The sequence below is a fragment of the Candoia aspera genome, chromosome 1, assembly GCF_035149785.1.
Source record: "Candoia aspera isolate rCanAsp1 chromosome 1, rCanAsp1.hap2, whole genome shotgun sequence".
NCBI lineage: Eukaryota > Metazoa > Chordata > Lepidosauria > Squamata > Boidae > Candoia > Candoia aspera.
This window is the reverse complement of record NC_086153.1, coordinates 19,031,498-19,053,390: the sequence shown is the minus strand read 5'-3', so window position 1 is coordinate 19,053,390 and position 21,893 is coordinate 19,031,498. Positions and strand designations below refer to the sequence as shown.

Here is a 21,893-nt window from a genome sequence, read left to right as displayed (position 1 = left end):
AACCAGAAGATGTTAGCAAAGAGGCAGACAGAGAAGAAGTTTACTTCTTCTAGTAGTCCTCTGGACTTTTGCAGACAAGATCTAAAGCCCTGGGAAAGCTGCTGTGTGGCTTTTCTTCATTTTCAGAGCAAAGCCAATGATGGCTCCTGCATATCAGTAGGATGTGTCTTAAGAAGGGAGGGAAAAAGAAATGGGGTGTGGCTTTTCTCCTGTGAATTGTTCCTCCCATCTTCTAGAAAATAGTTGATTTCCAGGCATCTAAGGCCAGAACTGTAGAAGATGGCAAGTAAGTGATTTTGAAATGCTCCTTAAAAGTAATTATTTTAGTGTATTGCTCTGAAACTGCCTTATGGAGTTGGGTTTTCCCCCATTTCTTCCATTTTATATTAGATCTCCTTGACTAATAAATTTCCCTGTTTAGCCATCCTCAACCAGATATGTTAGATTACAGCTCCCATTCTGATAGATAGGAATAGTGGGTATTGTAGTTCAATGCACCTGGAGAGCATCAGATTGGGGGAGGTCATTCTGTTTTGACTAGGTAAACTGTCATGGGAAGCAGAACCACTGCACCTCTTAGTGACAAGTATGAAAAAGGGGTTTTTTTCTCCATCAGCTTTGCTCAATCAGGGCTGCTTGCAGGCTTTTGAGCTTTGCGTAACAGTTTGACAAACAGGATAGAAGCAAAGTATCTACATGCCAGTAAGGCTGGACACACTGAATTTCAAGCTTTTGGAAGTATTTATGGGATGATCATAGGTATATGTATTAACAATATTTTGAATATTTCCGGAGTGAAATTTCTGATATATAACAAAAACCTTCTCTATTTAACTTTTCCTTTGGCACAATTAGCAATGTTAGTTTTTTTCTGATTATAATATAGACTCAGGAACTTCGTATTCTGTTCTTGAAGAACAATGTGACATTCCTTGATATTTTTTTTAATGGCTAAATAATACGCCCCAGTCTTTTCCACATTAGCAATTGATAGTGCCAGCTGCAGTCATGCTACCATCATTGGCTCACAATAAGTGTAATGTGGACAGGCCATGTATGACTTCAACAATGGCTGGGTGATGCCATGAAGATGCTCTACGCCATTAGTGCAGAAATGATCTAGAACAAAGAAACTGCCTACAGGACGCTCTTCTGAATGTGACTGTGATTGACAGCTGCTGTCCAGAGAATGACTCTCTCACAGCTTTCCTCTCTTTGCAGAATGTCTTTGCGCAAACTCCGTTAGAGCCCTAAACTTCCACCAGCACTAGGAATTTTTTTTCTTGAGTTGCTGTGATCTGTTTCACAGTCATTCAAAGTTCAGTTCCTGTAGCAGTGATTTCAACAGCTTTGGCCTTGTCTTTGTCATATGTCTGGGGCAAAGAAGAGGACACATTTTAATATAAATAAATTGGGGGGGTTTTGTTGTTAATGTAGGCAGAAACGATGTAGAGAGACGAAGGAAGCAGGAGAGGCAAGGAGGTCAGGCTGTGGAACAAGCACTTTGATGTATATAACACAATTGTGGTTTTTTGGTGTTGTAAAACGAGATTGGGGTTTTTATTTCGATTTGGTTTTTCAAGAGGGATATAGCTACCTCACCTAGGCTGTGAAAAATAGGGCGACCACTCCATTTGCTATCACTCAGGGGTGGTCCAAATGTTTCCTTCCACAAAACTGGTAGTCCTCGGATGGCAGAAGGAAAGAAAATTTATTTATTTATTTGATTTCTATAGCCACCCATCTCAACAAGTGACTCTGGGCAGCTATTCTATCTAGGAGAAAGAAAATCCTAGAGTTAGGACAGTAAGGAGCATTTTTATACACAAGTATATACATACTGCCCTCTCTAAGTTTGTGGCTCTAGGGCAGCCAGCTTCTGACATCCCACATTTGTATTAAAATTCAATTTAACAATTAAAGATTTCTTGCCCAAATGATTTGCCAGTAACCCAGATCAAAACTGTGCTTTCTCCAAGGCCTGAAGCTGGTCCTTGTTCTTTTGGGAATCCTAATAGCAATAAAGCCTCAACAGGCAGAGAACCTTTCTGTGCAAGGTAAGGTCTTTCACTTACTACTCGTTTTAATTGATTTGGAGTGCCTGTCGATGTCTGCATTTGTCTGTGTTTTATTTTTTTTCTTGTAAAAAAGCAGTCTAAACATTTCATTGTTTAAGAACAAGCTGCAGGAACAAATGCAGTTTCCAAAGCATTCCAATTGCCTCTGTGTGAAAAACTCACTGCAGCTGAAAGAAATATGGTCTGTGGCGTGCTTGGTGCTCTCTGAGCCTTGTTGTTTTCTTGCAGATGTTTCATTGCCAGACTAGGCAACATCTTCAGTGTGAAGAAATGTGGTCATTTGATGGCATTTGAACAGGTGCAGAAATTCAGTCTGCATTTGCTTTCTTGGTGCACACTCAGAAGTCTGCCAAATATCCCTAAGGCAGCATTTCTGAACCTTGCTGGCTTTAAGATGTGTGGACTTCAACCCTCAGACCATGTGGCTGCTATCTTGATTATTTTGACCTTCCTTGCAAACAACCCTAATTGGAAGTACGTGTGTCTGATGTCTGTGCATCATAGCATCACTGCAAATGATGGAATTTGTTCCAGTTGTATCATGTGAATAATCTGCTGTATAAAATTTGCATTATTATTAGCAGCAGCAGCAGCATTATGACACATGGGATGTCACACATTCCCTCCATCAACACACGTGTTTAGAAGCTTATTCCAAAGCTTTGGTGGTACTACAGAGAAGGCCCACCAAGAGATACACATCCTAACACCCTCTCACACGGGCATGACCAACAGCAAGCTTTCCCTGACAGATCTCAGATACCAATCTATATAATTAGTAACTGACAAGGTTTAAAGTACTGTGTGAACACAGCCAGGATCAGTTTTGATCTACCAATCAGTTTTGATAGGTGATTGCTTAATGAAAGATACCATTAATGTTACAACAGACTTCTCCAAGCTGTTGGCTTCTAGATATGCTGGAACACAACTGTCAGAATCCCCAGTATATCTGGAGGGAACCAGGCCAGGGAAGCTACAGTTGCATTGGTTTGTTTTTAAGGCATTTGATGGAAGTTTCTCCTTTAAGAAAATCCAAACCAATTGTCTCTTTTAGACATTGCAAAGAAACTGGGAACCCAATTCCTTCTGCAGAATGTGGAAGAAGCCAAGAAATTAGTTGACAATGCCTACAAATACACCCAGAACTGGTAAGGTTTCTATTTTTGCACAAAAGTTCCAGCAGCAGGCCAGGTTTATTTTGCCTGTTTCCATCTACTCCATTTGATGGAGATTTGCTGCATTGTTTGCTGGATGACTTATCTGCGTGAAAGTTGCATTTCAGACAAAAATTCATGGAACGTATCATTTTGTTTCAACTGGCAGTCATGGATATTTGTATCAATTACAAACTGATTAAGTATTTCACCTATTCCCACTTTTATTTCATATCTTTATTGTGTATGTTTTAATATAGCTCTTGTACTGTGGGTGTTTTTATTGTTTGTTGTGATTGTAAACCCCATGGTCTGGAGTTGATCTGGCGGTATACAAATGGAATAAAAATACCTACATACATACAAAATATTTCCCTGCCTGCCCATCACTAAAGGCACAGAAACCTTGAAAGATGAAGGTGATGACATCCATTTTTGGCAGTAGGTTGAAATCAAAGGGCTAATGATGACATGAAGAAATGTAAAGTATTAGATTAGGACTATGGACACCTAGTTCATCCCTAGATTTCTTTAGATAACATCAGGCAGTCTCTGACTCTCAAGTTAGCATCCCTCCCTGGGTCATTGTAAGAATACACCTTATAGGAACAGAATACTCCTTGTAGGAAGGAGAGCCAGTTTGGTCTAGTGGTTAAGGCACCATGCTAGAAACCGGGAGTCTGTGAGTTCTAGTCCCGCCTGAGGCATGAAAGCCGGCTGGGTGACCTTGGGCTAGTTACTCTCTCTCAGCCCAACTCACCTCACAGGGTTGTTGTTGTGGGGAAAAAAGGAGGAGGAAGGAGTATTAGGTATATTTGCTGCCTTGAGTGATTTATAAAAACAATAAAGGTGGGATAGAAAATAAATAAAAAAGCTAAAGTTTTTAGTTTCTTTTCATTCTGTGGTTTTGATATAGGTATTTTCTGATTTACCAGGTTAAACGAAAAATTAAGAAAAGAGACAGTGAGCCCTTCAGATATCCTAGTGTCTTTCAAACAACCTGTTGGAAAAACTCGGTTGCATGTGAAAGCTGCTCATTATATGCTGGTGACCCTAGATCTCTTGAAAGAGAAGTTGCAGCATGCAATTCCTCAGAAATTCAACATCACAGGTATTTAGCATCTTTGAACTAATAAATTAACCAATACTAGGTGAAATAAAAATGCTGGGAGTTCCACATTTAGTTTACATTTTTTGCTATCAGTTCACAATACAGTACTTCTGCAATAACTTAGCTTATCACAGACAAACCAAAACTAATGCTAATGTACTTCAATTAAATCTCCAACCCCAATGTTCATGGTATAAAATTTTATATTATCAGTGGTGCTCACAAGCATGCAGCCTCATGCATTGCCATCTTACTGGAAGTCCACTGAAACTAGGTTATCCTTTAAGAGTTGCCCTTCTCTACTTTTCGCAATAGAGTTTGCCTGGTGGAAAACGAACCTAGATGAAGGAAAAGTCTGCAGGAAAATGCACCCATTCCTGAAAAGATATATACAGATATGCACTACAGACTCATTAGGAGAAACTGTTTGCAAAAACAATGTGCATTTGTCAAAACTGCAGACAAAAGCTGTATGGTTTGGAGAAATGTGTAAATAATGCATTAAAGGATTTATGCTTAAAAAAAAGTCTCAAACTTGAACAAGAATGAGATGAACCAAAAATGAGGAACTGAGAAGAAACTGAATTGACAGATTTACCCATTCCTTCTGACCAGACAGTACATGTCTGTACTCCTCTTTTGGGGGAGATGGGTGGTGGCTAATTTTGATTAATAAATAAATAATAAATGTATGCTTCTTGGCCAATCATTTTCAAAGAGGAAGCGAGAGAGAAATGTTCTTTTATCTCAGAATTTATTTATTTATTATATTTTTATCACTGCCCATCTCCCCACACACGGGGGACCCTGGGCAGTTCACAATAAAAATAATTTAAAATTCAGTAAAATCATTAATAACAATGATCAATTAATATAAAATACAATGAAATCCAAGTAACGGCAGATCTAATTCAACCCATAAGGGGATAAGACTGATCCCGGCAGGACTAGGGAACCAACCAGCCCCAAGAATGGCTCTTCTTCTCCCCACTCCAAGCATGGTGACAAAACCAGGTTTTCAGCTGTTTTCTGAAGTCCAGGAGGGAGGGAGCCAATCTCACTTCCGGGGAAGGATATTCCAAAGGGTAGGGGCTATTGCAGAAAGGCCTGCCTCCTGAACCCCGCCAGATGGAATTCTCTTGCAGACGGGGTCTGCAGCATGCCCTCTCTGCATGATCGGGTGGGACAGGCTGATGAAACGGGGAAGAGGCGGTCCCTTAGGTAACCTGGACCCATGCCACGTAGGGCTTTAAAGGTGGATTAAAATTTACCCCATTTATGTAAATTGTCAGTTGATTGTTGGGTGGGGCAACCAAAAAAGCAAACAGGGATGATGGTTTTATATGGAAGCATCTGTCTTCATGGGAAACCTTTTCAGAGAATGCTTTTGACAGTCTTTCTTCCCAAATCTCTTCCTGCGCCTCAAGAAGCCCATTTTTATCATTTTCAATAGTTTTATTATGTGTTACATAGGTTCAGTTTACTGCAGTCTGGATTCATTTGGATGTTCTTTTCCCTTTGATATTACTAATTGGGCAGTGATAAACCACTAATTACTTGGTCTAATAATGCATGAGATTGAATTAAAACTCTGCAAGGTATAGCACAAAGAAACCTTAATGCAGATAAATCTATAAATATACTAAGATTACTTTTTATAGTGCTTTACCAAAGCATATGCGAGCATCACATGTTAAGAAGGACATTGGGAAACTGGAGATTATCTAGAGAAGAATGGCTGAGATTGTTTGAAGTTAGAAATTAACCTCTAGCTATTAACGTTACCCAAGGAATGGGTATGTTGAAGTTTAGAGAAAAGATCTTCAAAGTGGTAGAGCAGTTTTCTTAATTGCTCTCAAGGGTAAATCTCAGATCAATGGATGGAAATTATAGAGAAAGAGGTTTGGGACTAAAAGCTATGGGAAAAACTGTAAGAGCTGCTAATCACTAAAACATATGGTCATGGGAAATGTTGGGTTCTTCTGCCTTGAAGTCATTTAAGCAGTCATGCCTCAGAGATGCTATAGTTGTATTCTGCTTTGCAGATCCTACACTGAGCAGGAGATTGACTTGAAGAAGGCTGCAACTGAAAAACATGCTTAACTTGGTTACTACTTAACCCATTTTCTGAGTTTGCATAGTACTAAAGCAACTAAAAGAGCTGGCTAAGCCACAAAAAATTAACCAAGGTTAAAATTTACCAAGCTTAGCAGGTTTTATGAATGCAACCACTAAGTAAGCTACTGATTACTATAGAGCAGTGTTTCTCAATCTTGGCAGTTTGATGTGTGGACTTCAACTCCCAGAATTCCCCAGCCAGCCATGTTGGCTGGGGAATTCTGGGAGTTGAAGTCCACACATCTTCAAGCTGCCAAGATTGAGAAACACTGCTGTAGAGTTATTTGTTGGTGCTGCTATGAATGGTATTTGTTAGGGTTTTTTTTTTAAATATAGTACAGAACACAGACACAAAGACGATTTGTTTCACCCATGCAAAACTGTTTTATTGTAGAGAATTAAACTCCTACCTTATTCTACTATCATCCTATTCCTATAAACTTACAACTATTTCTATTCTTATTTAATCTATAAAGTTCTATCTCTATGTTCTACTTCTATGTTCCTATTTTTGCAGCACTACGTTTTCTTATCTTCACTATTTCTTAGCTCTTTAAATCTTTCCTTTTCCTCCAGATTTTCAGCTCTTGTAGCCAGTCTCAGTCCAATTGCATGGGAAAATCCTTTTCACTCCTTTAGAGACTTGCAAATGGGCTTTTCTCTCCCCGCCCCCAGCACTCACAGTCCTGTTTCTGGAGCTGGTTTGGAGAGCTCTGCATCTGAGCTGCTGCTGCTGGGCGCAGTGGGCTTGGTTTGGCGTGTCTACTCGGCTGTTTGCCTCCCCGTCTCTCAGCTCTGCCCCTCAGCAGCCTTCAAGCTCCAAGAATTGAAGTTTTCTCTTGCTGTCTGAAGACTCCTGCAGAGGCGCCTGCCTTTGGGTTGGCGTTTCTCTTTCCCAAGACTCTACTCTGCTCTCCTCCAGACTTCACTCTTCACCCACACACAAGCTTCCTTTCACTTCCTTTTTTATACAACAGCCTCTCCAGTCAAGGAGAGGGTGGGCCCATTTTAACCCTCCTTCCCAGGTGGCCCTAAAACTCTGGATCCCAGGAAGAAAAAATGCCTGCTTGGTCCAGGTGGTGAGTTCATTCTTCCACAGTATTTAATAGCTGTCCAACATTTCTCAAAAAGGAAAATGTTTCACCTTTGGAATATCCTCATCCTTACAAAACTTAAACCCTCTAGGTTTTCAAAGTATAATTGAGAAGGCAAGTGATTCTAGTCCTGCATTCCTCTGTTACTTTTGCTGCCCTGAAGTCTGCATCCTCTTGTTTCCCTGCAGATGTGCTCTCCCCTTCCCAGATGCAAACTATCTACAAGGCAAGCGGATGTGCTCTCCAAGAGAGATGTACACAGTCATGTGATGAGAGGAGCCCATACCGGACCATTACAGGCGAATGCAATAACCTGTATGATTCTAGAGCAGGAATGGACAATCTTTTGGTGGCCAAGGGGCCTAATCCAGCGTTTCTCAACCTTGGCAACTTTAAGATGTCTGGACTTCAACTCCCAGAATTCCCCAGCCAGCCGTGCTGGCTGGGGAATTCTGGGAGTTGAAGTCCAGACATCTTAAAGTTGCCAAGGTTGAGAAACGCTGGTCTAACCTAATTGTTTTTAAGGGCTAATGGCTTATTATTGTATGCCACCCAGAGTCACTTCTTGTGCGATGGGCGGCTATATAAATCTGATTAATAAATAAAATAAATAAATGGCTGCTAAGTGAAGAGGGCCACATCCTAAGTTTGGGGAAAACTTCTGTGGATTCTTATTTTTTTTTAATTGTGATGTTTATTTTAGGGTTTACATTAGTTTTCATTCCTTTCATGTCTCAAATTGGCCAGAAAGTATAGCATCAGCTTTCGATAGCCTTGGTCAGAAGAGGCTCCAAAATCTGCCTGGGGTCATAGGTTATCTTCCCTTCCTTTCAGTAGGGCAGTATTGGCTGGCTGGAGAATTCTGGGAGTTGAAGTCCACACATCTTAAAGTTGTCGAGGTTGAGAAACTCTGCAGTAGGGTCTATTGCACATGCTCTGTGTTCGGAAACTTGCTGGTTCAGTCCTAACTCTGTTTAAGAGGATCTGATGGGAAGTCATAAGAAAGCCATCAGTCTGCCCAGTGGAAGCTTGCACTCCAACAGTGAGGCCATTTAGCACTTTATAACCTTTTCTGATTAGCAGCACAGTTGGGCCTGGACCATGTCTAGAACAGCATGAAGCATTTCCTTATGCTAGGAGATTTACTCCTGGAAAACTGTAGGGCCGCCCTCAAACTGGTGAGAATGGTGTAGTCTGGCAAAACAATAAAACATTCCAAAATTCTCCAGAATGTGCCATCTCTGAAGTCAGAACATTTTGCACTTATAAACTACAGGTAGTCCTTGCTTTATTGCACAATTTAGGATCAGACTAAAGAGATTAGGGAAGACCCACAGATCAGCTAGATATGAGCTCACTAATATTCCTAAGGAATATGCAGTGGAGGTGAAGAATCGATTTAAGGGACTGGACTTAGTAGACAGGGTCCCGGAAGAACTATGGACAGAAGTTCGCAACATTGTTCAGGAGGCGGCAACAAAATACATCCCAAAGAAAGAGAAAACCAAGAAGGCAAAATGGCTGTCTGCTGAGTCACTAGAAGTAGCCCAAGAAAGAAGGAAAGCAAAAGGCAACAGCGATAGGGGGAGATATGCCCAATTAAATGCAAAATTCCAGAGGTTAGCCAGAAGAGATAAGGAATTATTTTTAAACAAGCAATGCGCAGAAGTGGAAGAAGACAATAGAATAGGAAGGACAAGGGGCCTCTTCCAGAAAATTAGAAACACTGGAGGTAAATTCCAGGCCAAAATGGGTATGATCAAAAACAAAGATGGCAAGGACCTAACAGAAGAAGAAGAGATCAAGAAAAGGTGGCAAGAATAGTCAAGAGCAGAGACATCACACTGACAACAAAGGTCCGCATAGTTAAAGCAATGGTGTTCCCCGTAGTAACATATGGCTGTGAGAGCTGGATCATAAGGAAGGGTGAGCGAAGGAAGATCGATGCTTTTGAACTGTGGTGTTGGAGGAAAATTCTGAGAGTGCCTTGGACTGCAAGAAGATCAAACCAGTCCATCCTCCAGGAAGTAAAGCCAGACTGCTCACTTGAGGGAACGATAATAAAGGCCAAACTGAAATACTTTGGCCACACAATGAGAAGACAGGACACCCTGGAGAAGATGTTGATGCTAGGGAGAGTGGAAGGCAAAAGGAAGAGGGGCCGACTAAGGGCAAGGTGGATGGATGATATTCTGGAGGTGACGGACTCGTCCCTGGGGGAGCTGGGGGTGTTGACGACCGACAGGAAGCTCTGGCGTAGGCTGGTCCATGAAGTCACGAAGAGTCGGAAGCGACTAAACGAATAAACAACAAAGTCCTTGCTTAACAACCATTTGTTTAGTGACAGTTTGGACATATGACAGTGCTGAAAAAACTGACTTATGACCGATCCTCTCACTTATGACCATTGTAGCGTCCCTGCAGTCACGTGATCACAATCTGGGCTCTTGGCAACCGGTTCGCATTTATGACGATCACAGCATCCAGTGGTCACCCTTTTCAACCTTCCCAGCCAGCTTCTGGCAAGCAAAATCAATGGGGAACTGTGTGATTTGCTTAGCAACCATGTGGTTTGCTTAACACCCACAGTGATTCGCTTAACAACTTCCACAAAAAGGTCATAAAATCTGGTTGGATTTGCTTAATGACCACTTCGCTTACCAACCAAAATTCCAGTCCCAATTGTCATTAAGTGAGGACTACCTATAGATGTGTTCTGATTCAGCCAGTTGAATTTTATCCAACAAACTAAGGATAAACAAACTAAAGCTTAGCGTGATGTATGGACTCAGTTACTGAGTCGGGCGCAGGCTCTCTCCAGCTGCGGAGCCTCTGTCTAGCCAGTTCTCCGTTATCTCAGCCCTGCCCCAAGAACTATTATCGTTCACTTAGGTTTACACTAGATTAGAGTTGGCAGCAAATGGAAACACCTGCCAACCTTGAGTGACCTTGGAAGATAAACATGTTCACCCTGGATAGGGTGGGAGACAACTTGAGGATTCCAGGGTGGTTGGCTAGACAAGGAAGTTTAAGAAGCATCCTGGAAGGAAGCAGAATCAAATCACTTTTATGACATGCCCATTGCCAAGAGGTGTGCATGTATGCCATCACCAGGAATGAAGCTTGTTACCCAGCTACCTTTGGTTTCTTAGTTTGTAATTTAGCATCTTATGAGAATCCAGGTATTGTGACTGTCTTCTGGGACTAAGCCTCAACATTTAACCATAATATGGTTGATGTATTTGGCCGTAACATGCTATGTGAATACAATTGGGTTTTATTACCTAGGTTTAGGGGTTAGCATCTTGTGTAAGCATCTTACTCTTTTTCAAAATTCTCTTCTAAATAAACATTTGTCTTTAATGAACTATTGCAGGAGAATTCCAACTTTAGGGGCTAGCAACCGTCCATATGTCCGGTGGCTTCCACAAGAATATGAGGATGGCATCTCTCTCCCACGTGGCTGGACAGAAACGAAGCTGTATTCTGGATTTCCTCTGCCCTTAGTAAGACACAGTCCCCATTTCTCTCTCATCTCATGACGCTTAGTTTGAACAGAGGGAAGGATCCAGAATTTTAAGGGAGAAAAACAGCCAGAAGGGAAGGAGAGATACGAAGCATTGAGGCAAGGGGAATTAGAGAAATGGAATAATTTATGGAATTGAAGGGTCATAGCCAGAAATGTACTAAGGAGCCCTAAATTTGTCTGACACTGCAGAAGAGATCCAGGTAGAGTTTAAGGCTTGTAAATGATGTGATGCTTTTGTACACTAGGTGGAGCAATGGAAAACAGGAAAAGAGTGGCATTTTTATGAAACTGGGAAGAATCTTATATGTATAGTTTCTGCAAATGAAGAGATAGCAGTATACCATTGTGGCCGAACCCTGGCTCACTTAAATAAACCAACTCACTTTGAAGATACAACCTATCTACATTAAGTATGCAAACAACTACAATGTACACCAGATCCCCAACTTGCTGAGCAATACAATAGCACAACCACAGCTTAGATACTTCTGGTCTGCTACATTTCAAAGACACGACAAAGAAAGAGGGAGACAGAGTATAATTTACAACATGACATTGGGAAGCTTTTTGAAAAACCAGTCTGGATGACTTGATTATTGATCACTTCCTACTAGGTTAGCATGCTAGCTATACTATCTTTGAGATATGGTCAGGGAATAGAAGCAACTGTTGGATGGGTATTGTGGAGGGGGGTATCATATAGCATCCAACATTTTGCAATGTCTATCATAATCAGAATTACAGTGATATTTGCTTGAAGGGGGATTGCAGGATTTCATTAATATTTGTTTAAAAGGCAGGATCTGAAAAATGACAGTGAATCATAACTATCTAAACTTATATTTTGTCATCCTCAAAAGACAACAGGAGTTCTAAAACCTCAATGTTCTCCTTTACACTCTTAAACACAGGCTGACACTCTCTCCCTTTTCATTTTTTTCCCATGGAAGCTGAAAATTGAGGGAGGGGCTTCAAATATTACTAACAAGGCTAACTCATCTCTCCCCTCCCTCCCCATATTTGTAGCACTAATTGACTAAAAGTGAGAGCTTCATCCTTCTCAGACGTCCAGCCTGCTGCTCTGACCAATCCCCAGCACTGTCCAGGATGATTTAGACTTACCATCCAAATGCACAACTTTTTCTAATATACATTGACCAAGGTCTTTTAAATCCTCCTACCAGATTATCCTCCTAAAATCCACATATGCACATACTTTGTACCCTAAGAGTGTGGCTCCTTTTAAAGCAGGGATAGACAACCTTTGGGTGATCAATGGCCACATTCAACATTTCTTGGAGGGCTGAAGATCACAACGTGAGGGCTGAGGACTATGTGGTGGGGCTGGATTTGGAAGAACCACAGGGTATCTTCTCTGGTTCTCTAGCTTAATGGAAAAACTCGTTGTTGCACTAAAGGTTTCTCCTGCTTTCCAAAGCTCTATGCCTGATACATTTAGTGAGACATCTTGAGATACTTGATGCCCATGGCTATGCTGTGTAGAAATTGGAGGAAGGAATTGCTAATCCATCATAGGAAGAATAGAGATTTGGGGGCTGAATGCACATCAGCAGCCTCTTCCTAAGTATCTAGGTTCAAAACTGATAAATACTTATACAGAGATGGTATCATACCACTTTTGGAGACACTAATAGTACATTCAGTTCTTTGTTTTATGGATGATTAATGTTTATTTAATGCATGTACATTCCACATTATTATTTTATAACATCTTGAAGCAGCAGCCAAAATGGCACCACCCAGGCACAAACATGAACATATTTGTAAGCCCTAGGAGCAAAACAACAACAAAGTTAAGGGAAGAATAAATAAGAGGGCAAAAATAAGTACCCAGACAGTCTCATGAAGATTTTATCTGCTTAGCAGCTGCAGAAAGCCTGAAAAAAAGGCTTGGCTATTTGACTGGTTGCTGAGCACCAGCACTTTAGGTTGCAATATTCTATTGTAGGACCCATATATAAGCCCTCTGAAATTCTAATACCCAAGTTAGGTAACAGGTTATAAAATATGTTTATTTAATCATTTTAGTTAGCTGCTTTTAATGAAGTTCCAGGGTATCAAGCATCTGTATTTGTTTCTCCTGCCTGAAGACCTTCAGGTCATTCCTCTCTCTTGTTTCATCCAGGAGGGGACTCCTGGATGATTTCACTGGCAGTTTTTGCATGTATATCTTTAAATTCTTTCTAATTAGCTTCACTTATCTAGCAATCTGTAGCTGTATCCAGGTGGGTTTTGGTAAGCCCCTTCCCTTTCTTCCTGTCCCCAACACTCTTCCTAATAATAATTTCTTGGTAACAGGTCCGGGCTGTATCCAACGACATTGTCTTCTTTCCCAATGTCAACCTCACTGTTGATCCTTTCCGCTCAGTCCTGTTTATGCAGTGGGGGCAATTTCTCGATCATGATTTGGATTTTGGACCTTCCACAACAGCGACTCTCACCTTCATCAGTGGAATAAATTGCTTTACAAGCTGTGTCAAAGGACCACCGTGCTTTCCCATACCGGTATGAGAAATTCTGCATCTATTTTTCCATGGATTAATAGCTACCAAGAGAAACTCAGAATGAGTGGAAGGCTAGGGAGAAATTCACCATCAGCAGGGAACATCTCATGTCTCCATACTTTCAGGGGTTTTACTTCCAACCACTCAAATCTGTCAACCCCTGTTCTCCAGCTTCCCAATTCTTCCTAGCCCTGCTTCTCCATCTCCATCTCCAACTGCACCTCCATCTCTCTATCCTCCTTGCTGTCTATTCTAAGCACATGCAAGTGAGGAGATAGAACATCTCCAGTACTTTCTACTCTGCTTGGTAGAATGGATCCAGAGGAAAGCATGATTAAATGAACAGTGAGAATAATAAGGACCTGGGCTCTCTAATGACATTTTGACCAAGAGTTTTCCCCTCTGCTCTTTCTCAGAAACGCTACAATTATTCTATTTTGTTTGAGCTGTTTATATTTCAGTATTTTGTTACTGGCTGCCTCTAAATTCATAAGAATAGATAAAACACATCTAACATTGTTCAGTGAATTACAAAGCACATCCCAAACTAGAGTAAAGTTACAAACAGCCAGTGTGATCTAACGGTTAAGGTGCTGGACTGGTACTGGTGAGACCCAAGTTCTAGTCATCTTCTGCTGTTGAAGTTCACTGGGTTACTTTGGGCTAACCACTCTCTGTGTCTTAGCCCCGCCAACCTCACAGAGTTATTGTTCTGAAGAAAATGGAAAGAGGGAGCTATACATAGGTCACTTTGTGCTCTGGAACCAAAGAAGAGGGGATATCTAATAATAAATATTATGCCCCTCTTTCATTAAAGTACAGAAGTCTTTGAATCTTTGACTTTTTATTTATAGAGTTCTGTTCCCACAAAAAATCAAGACAGGATTTCTTGAGCAGTCCTTATTCATATAAAAAGACAGCATTGCTGAGCCAGCAGGCTTAACAGGTGTAACCTGTCTCCCTCCCAGTTTAACTTGAAGGCCTTCAGACATTCAGTTGTGTGGCTGTGCTAACTGGAGCTGACAGGAATTGAAGTCCAAAACCCATCACCAAAACTAACTCATTCCAGAACTGGATCGTATTTATACAGTTTCCAAGCATCCCTCTCTTGTGTCCTATGTTCCTTTTAAACTTAATGGGAGAAAAGGAGAAAGCATGAGAACGATGGTGGCTATCCATGTAAAGCTGCAAGGTGTTTGATACAAGAATTCCTCTGCTTGGCAAAATAAAGCAAATGTTATGTTCTTTGAACCTGGGAATTTAAGCTCATCTTCATCTTTTTGCTCTAGATCCCACCTAATGACCCTACCAAAAAACAGGGTGACTGCATTCCCTTTACTCGGTCAGCTCCTGCATGCAATGGTGGCTATGCCATCCGCAACCAGATCAATGCACTCACAGCCTTTGTTGATGCCAGTATGGTATATGCCAGTGAAAACAAGTGGGCAATGCAGCTAAGAAATTTCACAAACAACCTGGGACTGCTGGCTGTCAACCAGAGGTTCACAGATCGAGGCCTTGCCTTTCTCCCCTTTGGCACTCCAGAAGGTTTTCAAGAAAACTGCAATATAACAAATACAACCTTCAGGATCCCCTGTTTTTTGGCAGGTAAGTTATTTGAAAGATGCACCATTTGTTCAGGGCTGTCCTTGCAAACTGAAGTCACTAGTGAAGGGGATAGCAGGAGGAGACAGAAGGCTGATCTGAATATATTGGCTAATACTTGGAGAGCTGCTGTGACTCATTTAAGAGTTTTCAGTTCCCAGTCCCTTACCAGTAGTCATCTCTGGCAAAATGAAGCTTTTGGAAAAAGCTGGGGGTGGGTGCACTTTTGTGAAGAGCAAAGTACTTGAGTTTAGGTACCTGAGCAGGGCTGCGCAAAGCCTTTGAAAGAGGTACTTGGCAATTTGTTGGTCTGCAGACGAAGCATTATGCTTTGCACCTTCAAAGCAGCTGTGACTTTTGCAGGTGTCGGCACAAGCATGAAATCTGTTAGGGAGGGCTTGCTGACTGTGGGAGGGGTTATTTGTACATGGATCTGTCAGCTTTCAGCTCGCTGGCAGCACTAGATCTTCAGAATGAACTTCCAATGGACCTGAGATAGACACTTCCATCCAGATTTTTAGAGAACAGCTAGAGACCTGCCTGTTTACCAGGGCATTCCCTGAAACCTAAGTGGCTTTACAATATCCAAGTTCTCTTGTCAAGGTTTTCAGGAATGGTTTGCCATTGGCAGTGGTTTGCTAAGGCTGAGAGAGACTGGTCCAAAGTCACCATGCTGGCTTCAAGCCTGAGGCAGGACTAGAACTCATAGTCTCCCAGTTTCTAGCCTGGGTTCTTTATCCACTGTACCAAACTGGCTCTCAAATATATAAATAATCTGTAATAAATAAGTGCCTTGGCTGAAGATGTGATGTAGGCCATGTGTTCCCTGAGCCACAGCCAGGCTCCAGTTGGTGGAAATTGGAATTCTACTAAAAATAACAGCAATAAGGAACTTGAGCAGCCATAGACATGTGGTACAAATTGTGTTGATGGAAAAATGGTGAAATGTGTGTCACAGTGTCAGAATGCAAACTCTAGTCATTCATACTTTGTCCTGGCATTAGGCACAAGTACAATATGTAAGCCATGTAGTATGTGTTTGACATCATGATGCATGTTTTGTCATTTACCCTCTCCCCCATCCACCTGTAGCCACAAACACCTATGTGGGGGACCCTCACTGTTTATGTTCACCTGATACAGCTGATCCAGTCAGTTACTCCTCTGGAGCAAATGCTCCCATGCACCAGCAGCTCCCAATCTCTAGAGTTTCAGTAGAAGGGACAGTAGCCAATTGGAATATCCTCCCCGAAGTAGATTGATTAGATCTATCTATGTATATCTATCTATCTATCATCTATCTATCATCTGCCTGCCTGCCTATCTATCTACCTATCTATCTATCTACCTATCTATATCTATCTATCTATCTATCTATCTATCTATCTATCTATCATCATATTTTGCTTCATATTAGAGTCAATGTTACAGCAGATGAAGTCAGGAAAAGGGCCTGATCTATCCCCACCTATTTTTGCTCCTTCTCTATCAAGTCTTCCCTGACTTATGTCTCTGGGTGGGGATGCAATAGTAGGGAACCTAGAGAATCCCTAGTTTTGTGGGGCCAGTAGCACCATCTCTGCCAGCAGTCCAAGAAGGTGATTATTTCTGTTGCTTCCATTTAGACAATATGGATGACCTGTGGAGAGTTAGCTTAGCTTCATGTAGCCTTGCAGAAGCTAAAACTACCTCTAATCCAGTGTTTCTCAACCTTGGCAACTTTAAGAGGTGTGGACTTCAAGTCCCAGAATTCCCCAGCCAGCCAAGCTGGGGAATTCTGGGTACTGAAGTCCATACCTCTTAAAGTTGCCAAGGTTGAGCAACACTGCTCTAATATGTGTGCTGGCTGTGATTGCTTGACCTATTAACCCTTTCCCTTAATTCAGTTAAGTGTGTCACTGGAAAGACTGCGCAGATATCTCAGATATCTTTGTTCAAGGCATAGCTCCCCAATACCTGCTGCTGCTTCAGACTGCTCACCTGGAACAAAATACTGACTTATGAAACCTCTGTTGCAATGATGCTTTCTTATTCTGGCTTTTAAAGGGGACAATCGAGTGAATGAAATGCCAGGCTTGATCGCTTTGCAAACACTTTTCATGCGGGAGCACAACCGTCTGGCCACTGAGCTGAAGAGGCTGAACCCACAAATGAGTGGAGAAGAACTCTATCAGGAGTCCCGGAAAATCTTGGGAGCAATGATGCAGGTATGGGATGAATAGGTGCTGTGATTGTTTTGCACAAAATGAAGGCACAATTCTGTTTAAGTGGCTTAACCCCTCTGTGCAGCCCAGAGTATCCAATCCTATACAGGTAGTCCTTGCTTAACAACCACAATTAGGACCAGAATTTCAGTTGCTAAGTGAAGTAGTCATTAAGTGAATCTGACCTGATTTTACAACCTTTTTCGCAGTGGTCATTAAGCGATTCAGTGCGGGTAATTAAGTGAACCACATGGTCGTTAAGCAAACCATATGGTTCCCCATTGGTTTTGTTTGCCAGAAGCTGGCTGAGAAGGTCGAAAATGGCAATCCCCTGACCATGGGACACTGCGGCAGTCATAAATGTGAACTGGTTGCCAAGTGCCCAAATCATGATCATATGACCGCAGGGACACTGTGATGGTTGTAAGTGTGAGGACCGGTCGTAAGTTGGTTTTTCCAGCACTGTCATAAGTCTGAACTGTCACTACATGAATGGTTGTTAAGTGAAGACAACCTGTAGTGTAGGATCGTTAGGGTGGGATACTGAATGACCCTAGCATGACACCTACCATCTAAATTTAGTTATTATTTATTTGTCTCTTAGATTTCTATCTCACCTTTCCTACAGGAGCTCAAAATAACATGTACACACAACAACTCTGTGAAGTGTGCTGGCTAGGAACTCTTGGGGCTGAGGCTGGACTTGAACCTGAGTCTTCCTAGTCCTAGTCCAACACCTGGACCACACTGACTGTTCTAGAAATGAACCCAGAATCTATACAGTTCAATTTAACAAAAGAAACCCTTGCTTATTAGTAGAGTTTCCTCTGAATACTCACACTATCTTATCGGACAGATGGTCTACTCTCAGGACATGATGGATTTCTTCATAGGTCAGAGCACCTAAAAGCTGTCTCCATTTCTACACACTGTTCATTAATAAGTACAGTTTAGATCAGCTTTTCTCAACCTTTTGACCATGGAGGAACTCTTGAAATATTTTTCAGGCCTCGGGGAACCCCTGCACATTCAGGCTCAAATATAGGCCAGAAGTGACAAAATCACGATATTTGTTTCATGTGTCGGCCTGTATATATGCATTAACAGTGTCCTAACAGCCAGGAATCACGCTGAGACGAGGAGTAGGTCTGTAGTGTTTATAACTGCTACATTAGACAGAAAATCCTAACAAACTGAAGAAGCGTGGGAAAAACCCAGACAGATAAACCCCAGAGGTTAAGGCGGGTCTGATCTGTATCTCTTTGAATGGCTGCTTAACTCCTCAGTACTACGCATGCGTTTTCTCCCCTGGATAGAGGCCCCCTCCTGCTCGCCATCAGTACTCATGAGAAACGGTGTTCTTAAACTAAAAATAAAGAATAAAACTTACCTCTTGCCTGAATTTGAAATAATTTTTTAAATAAATCATGATCTCCCAGGGAACCCCTAGTGTCAGGCCCAGCCCAAGAACAACCAAGAACCAGTCCAGCCAAGCTTCAGTTCTTTATTTGCTCACACTGCATAGACAGAATCTTGCCAGACTAAAGCAACTCTACCTAACCTCAGGGGAAATAACCTGGGAAAGCTCTAGGGCGGGGCTATTCTGAACCTCTTGGTTTTCCCACAACTGCCCTCCGGACTATGTTTCCGCTTATCTCCTTCCCCTTCTTGGAATGTGCTCCCTCCTTCCTGAGAACCAGCGGCACCGCCAAAATCTACCACACCTAGTGACCTCTCACAGAACCCTAGGGTTCCACAGAACCCTGGTTGAAAAACCCTGGTTTAGGTGATTCATCATGAAAGGGCCATTCAGATAGCTGCTTTTGTCCTGATAGTAAGCTAAGCCAGCAGAAAAGTATCTTATACTCCTCTACCAGCATAATGAGGCTGGTTTTGTTGCTGTCCTTAAAATGTTTATTGTGGGCGTTTGGAGGCAGTGACTGATGGATTTCTTGGCTTCTTTTCCCTTCCCATCAGCTTCCTGTATCATCAGGAAAACCAGCTACCAATGGCTCTCCTGAATGTGTAGTGGTGCAGGGTTGGGGTTGCTAGGTGTGCCCCCTGTTTCATCCCATGTCCCTTTTAGATTCCATCTAAACAATGATTTTGTAACTTCTGACCTACATTTGAGCCTGAATGTGCAGGGGTTCCCCCAGGCCTGAAAAATATTTCAAGGGTCCCTCCAGGGTCAAAATGTTGAGAAAGGCTGCCCTAAACTGTACTTATTAATGAACATCGTGTAGAAGTGGAGACAGCTGGAAAGCTGAAAATCAGAACTGATGGGAAGAAGATGCTAGGCTACCAAGAAGAGATAGCAAGAATGCTGAGATCTGGCTGGGGAATTATGGGAGTTGAAGTCCATATAAAAGTTGCTGAGATTGAGAAACACTGCTCTAAAGCTATCTTTGCCAACATGCTGCTCTACAGATGGACTTGCCTTCAGCATCCATCAAGTGTTTGGCCTAATATTCATTGTAAACATGTTTCCAAGCAATCTTTAATTTAATGCAAGCTATCTACTCCTTGTGATATGAGGCTTTCCCAGCTACCAGAATTCCCTCCTGGGCATGGCTTTCCCCATTCACGGAAAATTGTTGCCAGAAAGAAAGCTTCAGTAGCAGCTTGACTTGTCAAGAGTTTGACTGCTGGGGGCCGTAGGACATCCCTGCAGAGGGTGCATATTGCTGGGGACTTAGCATCCGCATTCCACATCATAGAAAGCGTCATGTATGAAAAAAGGTTCATGTGTTGTGCAGTTTCAAAAAACTGGTTAATACCAGTTTATGGCTGGTACTAATTCCTCCCTCAGACAGTGATCCCAACACCATGATTTAGGAAAGGGGTGTTAAATTTCTGCTGATATAGTCTATGTGTTGAGTTGAAAGTATTCTGACTTGTTGTGAGCCTACAAAAGAGAAAGAAGCCAAACAAGTATATAGAAAACAAAGGAGTATAAGAAGAAACCCCATGGCATCGTGTTGGGGAAGACTGCTTCTAATATTAAAAGTAATATTAGTCATAATCATTAGCCTGAATTAATAGCTTTCTTCCAATAGGGCCGTGACTCTTCTTTCTTTTTGTCCTCTTGCTCCAGAAAATCACCTATACAGAATATATACCCGCCCTACTGGGAGGCTCCCTGGCTTCCTACCGGGGCTACAATGACTCTGTGGATCCCCGAATTTCCAGCGTCTTCACCAATGCTTTCCGTTTTGGACATACTTTGGTGCGGCCCGCTGTGCATCGCTTAAACACCCGTTATCAGACCCTGAGTCAAACACCCTTAGAAACAGAGTTCTTTGCTACGTGGAGAGTAATCCGAGAAGGTAAATCCCAGCAAGTGGCCAGCCTTGGCTGATCTCAAACAGTTAAGCTGAGCTGGACCTGGTTAGTTCTTGGATAGGAAACCCAGGGCTAGAAGTAAGGCAGCAGTAAACCATTTCTGTATTACTGCTAAGAAAACTACATGAATGTGTCCATAAAGACACCAGGACTTGGTTCAGCTCAAGGGAGTTCTTAACTTTTAAAATTCCTACTGAAGGTGGCAAGCTGTAGAATCATGACTGAGAGTTCCTTCTCACCAAAGCCTGATTAGTTTTCTTCAGAGGTACCCTGCCTTCTGCAGTTTGTTGAATACTCCTCTTCGAGAGATGGGGTGGTTCCACCGTCTCTGAAGGAGGCAGCGGTCTGCCCCTTCCTCAAGAGGCCATTGCTGGAACCAACAGTACTGAACAAATTTCATCCAGTTTCCAACCTTCCCTTTTGGGGGAAGATTGTGGAGAAGGTGGTTGCACAGCAGCTTGAAAGAACTCTGGAAGAAGGGGATTGTTTGCAGCTCTTTCAGTCAGGATTCAGGCCTGGATATGGGACTGAGGCAGCATTGATCGCACTCTTGGGTGATTTCTGGTGGGAGCGGGATGGGGGTGATGCATCCATCCTTGCTGTTCTTGACCTTTCAGCAGCTTTCAATGCCATCAATCATGGTATCCTTCTGACCAGCTTTGAGGGTTGAGGATGAGTGGCACCATGTTGTATTGTTTCTTCTCCTTCTGGAGCTGGTTCCAGTCACTGTTGTTAGGGGAGGAGAAGTCCAGCCCATGGCCTCTGCTATGTGGGCTGCTGCAGGGCTCAGCACTCTCTCCTCTCCTGTTTAACATCTACATGAAACCGCTGGGTGAGGACATCCATCAATCTGGGGTGAGGTATCAGTATGCAGATGCCATGGAGTGATGCCATGGAGGTCCTGCCTGGAGGCTGTGCATGTCTGGATGGGGAAAAGCAGGCTTTGGCTCAACCCTAGAAAGACTGAGTGACTTTGGGTTTTAGGACCCCCTGGCTCTGGGGACCTTCCATCTCTTTTTCTGGATGGGGTCGCACTGCCCCAGACAGATCCTGTGTGCAATCTGGGGGCCCTCCTGGACTCACAGCTCCTGCTCAAAGAGCAGATGGAGCTGTGCCCAGGAGGACCTTTG

At 42.4% G+C, this 21,893-nt stretch overlaps 1 protein-coding gene across 1 annotated transcript in view; it reads left to right on the top strand.

The window, feature by feature from the left end:
- The first annotated feature begins 234 nt into the window (after nt 1-234).
- Nucleotides 235-21,893, top strand: part of MPO (myeloperoxidase) — a 28,597-nt gene continuing 6,938 nt past the window's right edge. Inside the window, exons 1-10 of the mRNA XM_063298763.1 lie at nt 235-286; nt 1,980-2,057; nt 3,136-3,229; nt 4,171-4,346; nt 7,747-7,873; nt 10,935-11,064; nt 13,407-13,613; nt 14,902-15,220; nt 17,264-17,424; nt 20,516-20,747. Coding sequence (XP_063154833.1) covers nt 280-286; nt 1,980-2,057; nt 3,136-3,229; nt 4,171-4,346; nt 7,747-7,873; nt 10,935-11,064; nt 13,407-13,613; nt 14,902-15,220; nt 17,264-17,424; nt 20,516-20,747 — 1,531 coding nt within the window. The 5' untranslated portion in view covers nt 235-279. The remainder of the gene's footprint in view (nt 287-1,979; nt 2,058-3,135; nt 3,230-4,170; nt 4,347-7,746; nt 7,874-10,934; nt 11,065-13,406; nt 13,614-14,901; nt 15,221-17,263; nt 17,425-20,515; nt 20,748-21,893) is intronic.